At 33.7% G+C, this 14,625-nt stretch overlaps 1 protein-coding gene across 3 annotated transcripts; it reads left to right on the top strand.

Annotated features, from left to right (window-relative positions):
* The first annotated feature begins 1,538 nt into the window (after nucleotides 1–1,538).
* LOC114416486 (disease resistance protein RML1A-like) lies at nucleotides 1,539–11,414 on the top strand. Of its 3 annotated transcripts, none has more exons than XM_028381382.1 (5): nucleotides 1,539–1,772; nucleotides 2,053–2,648; nucleotides 8,152–9,262; nucleotides 9,369–9,659; nucleotides 9,764–11,414. In XM_028381382.1, the coding sequence occupies exons 2-5, from the start codon at nucleotides 2,086–2,088 to the stop codon at nucleotides 11,267–11,269; spliced, it is 3,471 nt and encodes a 1,156-aa protein (XP_028237183.1). In that variant the 5' UTR covers nucleotides 1,539–1,772; nucleotides 2,053–2,085; the 3' UTR covers nucleotides 11,270–11,414. The 3 variants fall into 3 exon arrangements, with proteins under 3 accessions (XP_028237183.1, XP_028237169.1, XP_028237176.1); XM_028381368.1 differs by having other exon boundaries at nucleotides 2,046–2,648; XM_028381375.1 differs by having other exon boundaries at nucleotides 2,013–2,648.
* The last annotated feature ends 3,211 nt before the right edge of the window (nucleotides 11,415–14,625 follow it).

Below are 14,625 nucleotides of genomic sequence, written 5' to 3'. Positions count from 1 at the left end.
TGCCTTGGCCTTTATAGGTATGATTGTTTTTCATGGATGATATATGTGGTGTTGGACAAATAATAAAAAATACTTGTCCAAATAATTTCTATTCTAAGAAATCTTCTACGTACTAGTCTTCTTTCCAAATTATACTTATTTCACAGTAGTGAAATTTTCACTACCCTCTTCAAGATTATATTTTCTTTTGTTTTCTTCAGTTTAAAAAATGTTCTCCTAGCTTTTAAAGAAAAGAAGTAAAATGCCTTTTTAGTTATATCTCAATACCTATCTCTAAGGATGTGTTTGATATTGCTATTGTTTTTTCATATTTAAAAACTGTGTGATAATATGTTTTTCAAAAACGTGAGTAATAGAAAACTAAAAATAGAAAACCAAAACAACTTAAAGTTGTTTTCTGCTTTAATATTTTTATTACTCATGTAATCATGTTGTACTATCAAATCTTTTTATCCCACTCCTAATTTTAAAAGTTAGTTTTAAAAATTATTTAATAAAATTACTTTCTAATAAAAGATGCATGTGATCTACACAAAAATAATGTTTTATAATAATCCAAGCACCCCAAAAACAATGCCATACAAATCAAAATGACTCAAGAAAGAAATAAAAAGGATAGGTAAGCAATTTTATAAAATTACTATATAATATAGTATTATGTAAAATTTTACTTAAATAAGTAATTATGTATCATGTGATGATGGTAATTGGTTTTTGAAACCTAGGAAAGGTTCTATTTTTTTGAAACCAAACTCAGTCCCAGATAAAAAAAAAACACACACACAACATCATCAAGAACGTTTTAGATCGAGAACTCTGGTGATTCAGAGCAAGACCCTTTTCCTTGGTTGTTGGAAGTGTCTATACGGTGAATTTTGGGAGTGAGATTTGCAGTTGAGAGAGAAGGAGTAGGAACTAAAATGAACCTTCTAAAACATAAATAATCAATTAAATTGAGCAACAGTGAAAACATAAAGAGCACCAAATATGTTCCAAAGTTGCATATACAATAAATCACTTTAAGTAGTTGCAAGCTGAAATGGATGCGTTGTGCTAAGAAGACAAGTAAAGGCTAAAACTATGTAGATAAATGAACAATCAAAATGAAAATTTCCCTACGAGCTAGACAATTAAATATGACAAGCAGGTTTAATTTTTTTTGTACAACAACTAACATGCATTGACAGATTAATCAAATCAAAATATTGGCAACTTGCTCTAGTGTGACAAAAATGAAAAAAAAAAGAAGAAAAACTCTACTTGCTAACAATATATTTAACAAAGACTTAGGAAAACTCAAAAGTCTTCCTTCAAATTTTTAACGTTAGGAAACTTAAGATCAGCAAAAAAGTCTCATAAGTAAGAACACAAAATCCTCATTTCACCATAAAATATTTGCATTCTTCAAATGTTAAATATGATATAACCACTGTCTGTGTCGTGTTGCGGGTTTGATGTAATATGCTTAACACTTGGGTATTTCTTATACACTGTTTTATAATATATTTACTTATTCTTAAAAGAAAACATATCATTGACAGGAGCACTAATGACTGTAATTTTCTATGAATTTAGGGTTACCTAACACCATTTCAAAATGTTCTCTCGAAGTCCACTTGTTGCCAATAACCACTGTGCTCATTTATTCACTCACTTAGAAATTAAGGTCAAGTGATATTTGCTTCTTCCTTCGGTTAAATTGCCGGATACTGCTTTACATCAATGAGCAATAGTTAAATCTGATCCCTAGCAAGCCGAAGCATCAATCCAAGGTCAGTAATTGCTTTATAGTTTACAGTGATATTTTTCATTTTCTGTTAAAGAAAAGGTGCAAAAGAATGAAATGGCAAAAGATATGATAATTAGAGAAAATTGCTTATTTGGTATCCTCTTCCTTCCTCTTTTTTTGGCTAACCGCTAATTATAACTTTGAAGATTTAAGGTTCTTTATTTTAACTTCTTTGATCTTCTTTTTTCTCTTTCTTTTTTTGTGTGTTTCTTTTTCTTTTCAGTCACCATGTGCTCTCTTTATTTTGATATTTAAGATTGCAGAGACAAAGAAGGACCCATAAATTGTTCGAATTAATGGCAAATTCATCTTCCGGAGCTTCTCAAATGAAATTTGTTCTTGTTCTTTTTCTCCTGTTTATTTCCGGATTGATGGATGTAGCATCAGAGCAAATGCCAGCAGATAGCGTTCCTCAGATAAAGTATGATGTCTTTGTAAACTTTAGGGGCGAGGACATCCGTCACAGTTTTCTTGGTTATTTGACTGAGGCTTTTTATCAAAAGCAAATAAATGCCTTTGTAGATGATAAACTTGAGAAGGGAGATGAAATATGGCCTTCACTTGTTGGAGCAATTCAGGGATCATCGATTTCATTGACCATATTCTCCGAAAACTATACTTCTTCACGTTGGTGTTTGGATGAACTTGTGAAAATACTTGAGTGTAGGGAGAAATACGGACAAATTGTAATACCTGTTTTCTACGGTGTAAATCCCACAGATGTACGGCATCAGAAGGGGAGTTATGGAGAAGCTCTTGCTCAACTTGGAAAGAAATATAATTTGACCACCGTGCAAAACTGGAGAAATGCTTTAAAGAAGGTTGCTGATTTATCAGGGATAAAATCATTTGATTACAAGTAAGTTCCCTACACAATGAATGCTCCATTTTTTTTCTTCTGTTCATTTGCTATGTCATAGATAGCTACATACGAACATGGTATGAGATAATTGGTAAATAACCTTGTCCTTTAAGCATGTGATCATGGATTCGATCCTTAACCCATGCATTTGGAAAAACATTTTGTTGGGAGAGATCAACTCCTCAAAAGAATCTCAGTATCTCAGATAATTAGTCTTTAACTTTTAGTAGGAGGATACCTTGGTTCACACAAAAAAGATAGCAATATGCATATTACCTTGCACTACTAGAAATCAACTTTTCAACATCGGTCAAAAACGGGATTCAACAACGGTGGCTAACCGTTGTTGTATGTAACGTTGTTGAAGTTACAAATTTTCAACAATGGTCCAAAATTGACCGTTGTAGAATTACATTCATTTCTACATCGGTGCCTACGCTAGCACCGATGTAGTAATCTGCTTTCAACATCGTTTCTAGTCAGCACCGATGTAGTAACCGACACTTTCAACATCGTTTCTCGCCAGCACCGATGTAGTAACCTGCGCTTTCAACATCGTTTCTCTCCTTAGCAACGATGTAGAAATATTCGATTTCTACATCGTTGCTTACGCCAGCACCGATGTAAAAAAATTAACAACCTGCATAGTAATTAATCAATATGATTGATGTAATAATTGTTTATATATAAAAACTGAGAATGAGTGGTAAAAATTATTTATATTTTTAATAATCAATAAATATAATAAAATAATAATTAATTAATTAAAACCTAACAATGAGTAATAAAAATTATCTATATTATTAATAATGAATAAATATACTCATATAATATTAAATTAAGTAAAAACTAATAATGAGTAATAAAAATTATGTATATATATACAATGAGTAATTGATGTTAAGAGAGGGTTAATTAATTTACCATTCATAAGTTGTAGTCTTTCTATGACTACATGTAGAAAGTACTGCTATCTTCAAGAGGCAAATTCAAGGATTAGTTAAATCAAATAAAAAACCCTTTTCAAAAAATGTGCAAATAAATAGAAAGCAAGTTTAAAATGAGTAAGTCAAAACTGGTCTTTACTTTATAAAAGGTCAAAGCTTGTTCAGCCATATGTTCATCATTAACTCCAAGGCCAAAACTTAAATATTTAATTTCATCATAAGCTGTGAATTAAAAGAAAATAGGCACATAAGAATATAAATAACTACATGTATGAAATTATTTATAGTAATCCTACTGTTCATTATATTTTGGATAAGTACTAAAAACATTTATCCAAATTTCTCTTCTATACATTCCTTCCCAATAATGGTAAGGTCATCCTCCTGCACACTATCAATTGATTGCATTGGCTGTTGTGAAGATTCAAAATATTAAATTTTCCCTATCTTGGGATAAATATGAAACATTAAATTTATTATTGGACCATGACTTTGAAATGAACCAGGAACGATCAGAAGAAAATAGCAGAACTTGACAGATTTAAGACTAACAATAACAAGTTCAAAATTCTCAAAAATATACGATGAGGTATTCTATGCTAAATGAGAAAATCAATTAATATTAAACAAAAAAAGCATTTTGGAAACCATCATGTCAATTGCATCCCGAGTGTGAAATCAGTCATGAGACTTAAGAAAGACATACCTCTATCTAAAGTCCTTTGACGTGATTCAGAGTACTCACTTTGAACTATTCTTACATAATTGCCTGATAATTTACTCTACAAGACACAAGGAAAGCATATGAGAAACAAAAAAACATGTAAACAAAAACAAGAGTGTAGAATGAAAAGCAAAAGAAATGCTCATGGAGAAAACAATTAAATGTGTCTTCGTCATAAGTCAGCAATATCTGAGAAACTTCAGCTCAACAACTGTTCAAGCACCAGACCTATTAATTCCTTAACTTCAACTCAAACCATAACCTCAAGTAATCCAAATCCCAATCAGTCCTTAATAGAAGTAGCTCAAGCCTCTTTCTCCCGTGACATGATGTTGTTAATTTAAGAAAAAGAAAAAAAAATAAAATTTCAATCTCTCAGAAAACCACCTTAGCTTGTCAAGCTTCCATTACCTGCCCTACCGCATTCTTAACAAATGAAGGCTCCTCAGCAAAAAAGTAATCTTCCAACACCCTCCCACAACTTCCACAACATCTGACAAAGAAAAAAAAACATTAAATAACATCGGAGGTGCATTAAAGTAATCTTCCAACACCCTCCCACAGCTTCCTCTAAACATTCCTAGAACCATGATTAAATATAATAAACAGTTCTAAATTTAATTTGTATAATATCTCACAAAATTAATGTGGAAGCGCTATAGATACTCACAAGAAACCATCATCTAGTCGCTGGCCGGCGACATTTTTGGCACGGTGACTGTAGTACACCATTGTGGTGGATACAGATCTGCAGAGTCAGTGAGATGGAGGCATTGAAAACGATTGCTGAACACAAGTGAAATAAGATGGAGTTTAATTTTTATAGGGAATTGGGATAAAAGTTGAATTCAGTCAGGTTTTATCATTTAGGGGAGAGGTAAATAAATCTGCCAAATAAATTAGAAATTAAAATAATAAAAATTGAATTACTGCACTCATAAATCAGTTGATAGAAACTATACTATCTTAATAAGAGATTCTGATCAACTAATGCAAACTAAGTTCATGTCCTTTTTTGCTAATGTTCATTGATATTGACTATGGTTGGCTCTAGCAAAAAGTTGTGAGAATCACAAATTCAAGAATGGGAAGGGTACAGGTACATTTATTGACTGAGACCAGCTACTATCAAATTGTTGAAGGAATATTATTTATTTATTTGATTGACACCAGCATCAATCTAACCATTAAATAATCAGGATACAATAACTAATGAATAAATTTTGAGTAGCACACAAGTTCGCTTTCCCCCCTTGTCTTAATTGAAATCTTCAAAGTTTAGCCTCATCATAAAATTGGCAAAGATTCCAGTGTGTATTCCGAGAAACCAATCACAAAAAACAACACTACGCTCAACTACTTCGATCCTCAATTCAACAAGATGTAAATAATAAACCAACAGTTTTGCATTTTTCAAGCATTGTTGGTTTTACATTTTTCAAGCATTCTGTGTTCCAAGTCCAATTTCTTATGTGTAACAGCTCCATCACTGTGGAGCGAATTGCGTCATTCCACAGAGCACATAAACGAAAGCATAGTGAAAGTCGAACAACCAATTCCAAGGAGAGAGACTTGCCACCAAACTGAACCTCCTTCCCTTGAAATTTTTAGCGGTTCAAAAATTGGGGGGAACGTTGAGTGAGTGAGTGAGGTTCTCACACTAACAGAGCAGTGGTACGACGCGGTTTCGTCGCGTTCCTTGAAATTGGGGAAAATTACAGAAAAATACAACAGATGCGGCCACGATAGACACAATTGAGGTCGTGTTGCAGTCGCAAACACTTCAAAGACTTTGAAATTGCGGTCAACCAAAACTGCACTTTTGGACAATTTTTTTTAACCTTAGAAGTTACTAAGCAGATTTGGAATTTCATTGATCCCAATAAATGAATAAACATACAAGGAGAAGAGGGAGAGAGAACGGACCTGACGGTGGAGGCGTCGCCTGGAGCTAATCAAGGAGAAAAAGCTGTCGCTGCTGCTGGATGACTCGCGACAGCTGTTTCAGCGGCTATGGACTGACGAGGACGAGATCGAGCTCTTGCAAGGGTTCCAACACCCTCCCACAGCTTCCATTGGACGACGACAAAATCAATGCTTACCGTAGCCCCAACCCTAACCTTAATTTTAGCCCTGTAATTCTTAAGAATGAAACGATTTTCAGGAATTCCACGGAGAAGAAAACACCGAAACGTTCTCGGTCTCAATCGGCGGTGAAAATCAAGCCAAATGAATTGAGTGCAAAATAAGTGAGGTAATGCCGGCTAGGGTAGAAAAAAGATGAAAATTTAGGCAAGATTCAAAGACGGTGTTTATAAAACCCGTCTTTGAATAATGCAATTCAACAATGATCCATTAAACCCGTTTTTGTAACGTGTATATGACGTCGTTTTTTGCATAAATGTAGTTAAAGTAAATCTCTTATTTACTAAAATGCCACCGCCTCTAAAATAACATCGTTTTTGGAACCACCGATGTTGAATGCGCGTTGTAGAATATTATTATTTTAGTAGTGTAGGATGACTACATGAAAAGTTGATGTATTGTCTAACACGTATGCTGATATAATTTAATTACACATTCGATCCCTCACGATTACAATGCCAAAGGGATTAAAAGTGCAATTCAGTCTTGTGAGTATATGTGTCAGACAACATGACAGTTGTCACATCATTAACATGTCATAACTCAATATCATGCTGACAAAATTTATTAAATATTCAAGAAAGATGGATGGAGGGATCAAAACCACAAAATTGCGATACTTAATTAGAAGACCTAATTTACACAATTGAAACATGAGGAACCAAAGTCCAAAGTTGCAATACTCAAAGGATAAAAAGTACAATTAAGAAAAAAAATGTAAGACTAGATAGATCCAAAAGAGACATACATGTACACAACCTTCCCACAAGGGAGGTGTTGTTTCTAGTATTTGACCTCCATATCACAAGGAAAAAGTCTTGTGGTTGTGCCAAGGCTCACCCTATACTAAGTCTTACTATCACCAAAATATAATTTTAAAAATATTTAGTAATCTTTTTAGAATGTTTATTCGATCTGTAATTTGAAATCATATACTAAATATATAATAATCGGTTGCAAAAATATATAAACAATCCAAAAACCAATTAATAATAGGACGCGGTGTAAAATTCAATATTAAAGCATTTGTTGATCATAATTCATGATAACCAAAAATAAATTCAACAGTAATTCTCTCTTAACAATAAATTAATTGTAAAGTACCACACAACAAGTTAGTTGTCTAGTTATGTGAATTGGGAGAAAAGCAGTCGAAGGGGATGAGTCACCTACAATCAATGGGGGTAAATGAGCAAGGAATAAAAAAAAGAAAGGTACAAAAATATTTGTTCTTATCAAAATTCAGTTATAAAAATGCCAGAATAATGAAAGCTAAATCATCTAAATAAAATCAATATAATATGACCATGAAAAAGACTAAAAAAGTTCATAGGTTAACAATTATTAAATAAGAGAATTGCTACTAACATATTATTTATTATCAATTTTGTCTAAAACTCATGTGGAAGTCACTAAATTGAGAATGTTACACCGCAAATAGAGAGCAGGTCTCACATGGATTTTAGCTAAGGAGTGTGTGAAGAAAATCTATTAAAAAGTGTGCTATTAATAGAGAGAATGAAGTTTTGGTGTCCATTATAAAAGGATATAATACAAGAATTTATTAGTGATTAAATGAAATAAAATATACAGAACTGTTGTCCAGATCATAAGATATTAAATTAAACAACAATGATAAATATACACTGTGTTTCATTTTCAATCATTATTTTTGGTTGTATAGGACTGAAGTTGAACTGCTTGGAGAAATCATCAACATTGTCAATCTTGTGTTGACGAGTTTGGATAAGTTTGATCCTGAATCAAGTAGACTTATAGGAATTGACAAACAAATTCAACATTTAGAATCACTGTTACATCAAGAATCAAAATACGTCCGTGTTATTGGAATTTGGGGTATGGGCGGTATTGGAAAGACAACAATTGCGGAAGAAATATTTAGCAAACTACGCTCCGAATATGATGGTTATTATTTTCTGGCAAATGTAAAGGAAGAATCAAGCAGACAAGGAACAATTTATTTGAAGAGAAAACTATTTTCTGCAATACTTGGAGAAGATGTGGAAATGGATCATATGCCTAGATTGTCAAATTATATTAAGAGAAAGATTGGTCGTATGAAGGTTTTAATTGTGCTTGATGATGTGAATGATTCAAATTTACCAGAAAAATTATTTGAAAACCATGATTGGTTTGGACGAGGTAGTAGAATTATTATTACAACCAGAGATAAACAAGTGCTTATCGCTAATAAAGTTGATGATATATACCAAGTTGGGGCCTTGAACAACAGTGAAGCACTTGAGCTTTTTAGTTTGTATGCCTTTAATCAAAATCATTTTGATATGGAGTATTATAAGCTTTCAGAGATGGTGGTCAATTATGCCAAAGGCATCCCATTGGTTCTTAAAGTTTTGGGTCGTCTTCTTTGTGGGAAAGATAAGGAAGTATGGGAAAGTCAGCTACACAAACTTGAAAACATGCCAAATACAGATATTTACCATGCAATGAGATTGAGTTTTGATGATCTAGATCGCAAAGAACAGAAGATTCTTTTAGATCTTGCATGTTTCTTCATAGGATTGAATTTGAAACTGGACAGCATAAAAGTTTTATTGAAAGACAATGAAAGAGATGATTCAGTGGTTGCTGGGTTAGAAAGGTTGAAAGATAAAGCTCTTGTAACCATTTCTGAAGATAATGTTATATCTATGCACGATATCATACAAGAAATGGCTTGGGAGATTGTGCGCCAAGAATCAATTGAGGATCCTGGAAACCGTAGCCGATTGATCGATCCTAATGACGTTTATGAAGTATTAAAATATAACAAGGTAAAAGCCTTATTTAAATATAACATGTCTTTTTATGACATTTGAATAATTGTGGGAAAATGTGGCTTCTAATGGGGTTTAAATTTTTATGTTTCTGTAATGGCAGGGGACTGAGGCCATAAGAAGCATAAGAGCAAACTTGCCAGCAATTCAGAATCTGCAGTTAAGCCCTCACGTGTTTAACAAGATGAGCAAACTACAGTTTGTCTATTTTAGAAAAAATTTTGATGTATTTCCTCTTCTTCCTCGTGGGCTTCAATCTTTCCCAGCTGAGCTAAGATATCTTTCTTGGTCGCATTACCCTCTGATATCTTTGCCAGAGAATTTTTCTGCCGAAAACCTTGTTATATTTGACTTGTCAGGTAGCCTAGTGTTAAAATTATGGGATGGAGTGCAGGTAAAGAACATGTCTTCCTTTTATAATCTTCTCCTATTTAAAGGATTACAAAATTATAACTTAAGCTCGTCTGTGATGTCTTCATTTGTATTATTTTGTAACAGAACTTGATGAATTTGAAAGTACTTACAGTCGCGGGTTGTTTAAACTTGAAGGAGCTTCCAGACCTTTCGAAAGCCACAAATCTTGAATTTCTGGAGATCAGCTCTTGTTCTCAGTTGCTTAGTATGAATCCATCTATTTTGTCTCTCAAGAAGCTCGAGAGATTGTCTGCTCATCACTGTTCCCTTAACACGCTCATAAGCGATAATCATTTAACCTCCCTTAAATATCTCAACCTTCGAGGGTGCAAGGCACTAAGCCAATTTTCAGTGACATCAGAGAATATGATTGAACTAGATTTATCATTCACCAGTGTCAGTGCATTTCCCTCAACTTTTGGACGTCAAAGCAATCTCAAAATCCTAAGTCTTGTCTTCAATAACATTGAGAGCTTGCCTTCAAGCTTCAGGAATCTTACAAGATTGCGATATCTGAGTGTAGAAAGTTCCAGGAAGCTTCATACTCTGTCTCTAACAGAGCTTCCCGCATCCCTTGAAGTTCTTGATGCTACAGATTGCAAATCATTGAAGACTGTATACTTCCCATCAATTGCTGAACAATTCAAGGAAAATAGGAGAGAGATTCTCTTTTGGAATTGCTTGGAATTGGATGAACATTCTCTCAAGGCTATTGGCTTCAATGCACGTATTAACGTCATGAAATCTGCGTACCATAATTTATCTGCAACAGGTGAAAAAAATGTTGATTTCTATCTCAGATATAGTAGATCTTATCAAGTAAAGTATGTATATCCAGGAAGCAGCATTCCAGAGTGGTTGGAGTATAAGACAACAAAGGATTATTTAATTATTGATCTTTCTTCTACTCCACACTCCACTCTGTTGGGCTTTGTTTTCAGCTTTGTTATTGCTGAGTCTAAGGATCACAACAGAGCAGTATTTCTTGACTATCCATTTTATATCACTGTCAGTGAAGGCGAGGGTGAAAGTGAAAAGGGTGGTATTGACATCTTTGTGTCTCACACAGTTAGGGTTGAATCCGGTGTGTGTGTGATGTATGACCAGGAATGTTCTCACTACCTACACAGTAGAGCCAAAAATCAGACACGGCTTAAAATAAAGGTTACAACAAAGGAAGTGGCTCCAAGCGATTCAAAACGGGGTCTGGAGTTAAAAGGGTTTGGGGTCACCCCAATAACTTACTCAGTATATCAGAATTTCATTCAAGAAATAAACAGCTCGGCTGATCATAGTTTCAATCAACAAGTGAACACCTCAGCTGATCACAGTTTCATTCAACAAACAAATTCCCCAGCAAATCACAGTTTCATTCAGCAAACAAATTCCTCAGCAAATCACAGTTTCATTCAGCAAATAAACACCTCAGCAGATCACAGTTTCATTCAACAAGTAAATTTCTCCGCAGACCACATTTTCATTCAACAGATGGAAGTGCCCAGCTCTATGCTTTTCACTCAAATACTTGCTATCATCATCATCTTGCTTATACCCTTCTGGTTTCTGGTTGTTAAGAGGCGCAGACTTTAATTTAGACATAAGACTTTCAATGTGAATTCTTGTTATAGTTATAGTTATAGTATATGAAGACCTTCTGAGTGCTTTATAATTTATACAAACAGAAATAAGCTTCATTGATATTTCAATATACTTAAAAGGATGCTGTTTATGTCTAGATCTTTTTCTGGTGTGGAAATACATAATGATCTTGTTGGTTTTGTGGAGGAAATTATAAAAACAGAGGAGAAAAGAGAGACAATGCGTATGCAGAGGAAATAAAATTATTCTATTCTAATTCAAATTGTTCTCAGTAGCGATACAATAAATAACAAAAGATAAACTAATTAGATAACAAGATATTAGCAAAACAGAATATTAAAACTAACTTGCTCCTTAAAGATAGGAACCACTTATTGACTAGGCTAATCCATTAAAACTGCCTTACTCCTAAAATATAGGAAATAAACTTATTTACTAAATCCTATCTTAAAAATTGAAAAATAAAATATTATGCAGTTACAAAAGTATATCTTCAACACTCCTCCTTGCTTTTGGAATTGCAAACTCCAATTCTTTGAGTTCAAGTTTATTGATAGGTAGTGACTTTGTAAACATGTCAGCCAATTGATCTTTAGACTTGCAGTAAATTAAGTTCACTTCTCCACTTTGTTGCATCTTTATCAAATAATAAACCTGGATGTTGAAATGTTTAATCTTCCCATGACACACGGGATTGTTTGCAATAACAATGGCTACTTGATTGTCAACAAAAATTCCAGTTTTGTTCTTTTTAGAAAATAGAATGTTTGACCTTGTTGAAGTGAGATACATTAGACATTCAATCAAGCTCCCACAATATCCTTCATCAATGTTATCAACACCTTCTTCCTTGCTAAACTTCTCCTTTTGATTCATTGGTGTGCTAACAGACTTGCATTTTTCCATTTGAAACTTTTTCAAATTTTCTTTTGCATATTTCCTTTTTTTCATGTTTAGCATTCTTTCAAGATGGCAATGATCAAGTCTCTTGTGCCAGAGTTCCGTGGGTGTGACTTGAGTGAAATAGGTTGTATGCTCATCCTCTGCTTGATCAAATGAAAAGCTTTTACCTTTCATTTTAACCCTTAGAACTTCCCGGCCAAAATTGTCATAGATAAAGCAATGTTGATGTTCAAAGGACACTTTAAATCCCTTTTTAATCAACTGACCTACACTTAGCAAGTTTTGGTCAATGTTAGGTACATAAAGAACATCTGATATTAATTTGGTACCTGAACACGTTGAAATTGCAACAGTTCCTTTTCCTTTTACTGGAATATAGCCACCATTCCCAATTCTGACCTTTGAGACATTAGTTGGCTTCAAATCCTTGAATAAAGTCTTATCATATGTCAGGTGGTTCGTACAACCACTATCAATCAACCAACTTCCACTTGATTCACTACTCAAGAAGCATGTGGCCACAACGAGTTGGTCCTCCTCCTCTTGATTAGCAATCTGAGCTCCCTCATCATGGTGATTTTTGTTGGGGCAGATCACCGCTTCATGCCCTATCTGGTTGCACTTGTTACATTTTGCATCTGGTCTCCTCCAACATCTGAAAGGTGCATGACCTTTTTTGCCACAATAATGACAAGGTGGATAATTTTTCTTTTTATCCTTACCTTTGTTTTGGTTGTTTGCACTATTTTCACTTCTTGCTGGTTGATTCTTCTTGAAAAAATTCTTTTTGCTTTCATCAACTTCATGATGTTTGGCGGGCAAAGCACCTTCGACAACACGATCTTGCCTCATCAACCTTCGCTGCTCTTGAGCTTGCAGGGCATGTAGCACTTCTGCCAATGTGATTTTTGACAGATCCTTTGTGTTCTCCAATGAAGCTATAGATGCTTCATACCTCTCCGACACTGTTACCAAAATTTTCTCTACAATTCTCGAATCAGCAAAATCACTTCCCAACAACTTTATCTTGTTGGCAATACCCAACAATTTGTTTGAGTATTCTTTGATTGTCTCTGACTCTTCCATCCTTTGAAGCTCAAATTCTCTCCTTAAATTCAGCACTTGCATGCTTCGTATTTTATCATCTCCAGCGTATTCCTCTTTCAGATAATCCCAAATTGCTTTGGGTGATTTAAGAGTCATGATTATGATGAATATCATTTGTGAAACACCAGTGAAAAAACATGATCTCGCCTTTGCCTTCTTCATCTTTCTTTCCTTGTGATTTTTAATTTGGGCCATGGTAGGATTTTCAGGCAACGGATATATTTCATAATCCTCTTCCACAACATCCCATACATTCAAAGACTCCATGTAGGATTGCATTTTCACTTTCCAAAGATCATAATTCTCTCCATCAAAGATTGGAAGAGTTATGTGGGAAAAATTTGCTTCACCTTCCATGGTAGAAGTCCCGTAAGAATAAGGCTCTCGATACCAATTGTTGGTTTTGTGGAGGAAATTATAAAAACAGAGGAGAAAAGAGAGACAATGCGTATGCAGAGGAAATAGAATTATTCTATTCTAATTCAAATTGTTCTCAGCAGCGATACAATAAATAACAAAAGATAAACTAATTAGATAACAAGATATTAGCAAAACAGAATATTAAAACTAACTTGCTCCTTAAAGATAGGAACCACTTATTGACTAGGCTAATCCATTAAAACTGCCTTACTCCTAAAATATAGGAAATCAACTTATTTACTAAATCCTATCTTAAAAACTAAAAAATAAAATATTATGCAGTTACAAAAGTATACTTTAATTTAGACATAAGACTTTCAATGTGAATTCTTGTTATAGTTTTAGTTATAGTATATGAAGACCTTCTGAGTGCTTTATAATTTATACAAACAGAAATAAGCTTCATTGATATTTCAATATACTTAAAAGGATGTTGTTTATGTCTTGATCTTTTTCTGGTGTGGAAATACATAATGATCTCATTTGGTTAAATTTACCTCAGTTAAATGCAAGTGAAAGACGGAAATAGCAGATTCCTACATTGTGTATGGTTAAAATTAATATCAGATTGCTATTTTTAGTATTGATATTGAATTTGTGTTGTACAACCGACCCTTGACTCATTGGTTGACACAACCTTCGTTGGCCATATATAGGTACGTGATGCATGGGTGATACAAAGTTATTTTTAAAATTTTTTTGGACGGAAAATATTATTTATATATATAAAGATAAAGATAGAAAAGAACTTGGACAAGTTGTACAATTACTATGTACAAGTATCCCCAAAAAACCATCCAAAGGCATCACTATACCAATGCTTTTCACCATACTTTCCCACTAACAACTACATACCTCTACCCAAAAGGTGTATTTTTAGCTAAGGGATGGACGTAAGAATAATAATGGATTCATAC

Source organism: Glycine soja, chromosome 1 (genome assembly GCF_004193775.1).
Source record: "Glycine soja cultivar W05 chromosome 1, ASM419377v2, whole genome shotgun sequence".
NCBI classification, from domain to species: domain Eukaryota; kingdom Viridiplantae; phylum Streptophyta; class Magnoliopsida; order Fabales; family Fabaceae; genus Glycine; species Glycine soja.
The sequence above is the reverse complement of the archived record's forward strand: the minus strand, read 5'-3'. Positions and strand labels throughout refer to the sequence as shown.

What these genes read in the sequence shown, in the direction of transcription:
- LOC114416486 (XM_028381382.1), top strand. Translation starts at nt 2,086, where the DNA reads ATGGCAAATTCATCTTCCGGAGCTTCTCAAATGAAATTTGTTCTTGTT. An exon ending in ATAAAATCATTTGATTACAA is followed by an intron (nt 2,649 to 8,151) that starts GTAAGTTCCCTA and finishes TTGGTTGTATAG; the next exon opens with GACTGAAGTTGAACTGCTTG. An exon ending in AAGTATTAAAATATAACAAG is followed by an intron (nt 9,263 to 9,368) that starts GTAAAAGCCTTA and finishes CTGTAATGGCAG; the next exon opens with GGGACTGAGGCCATAAGAAG.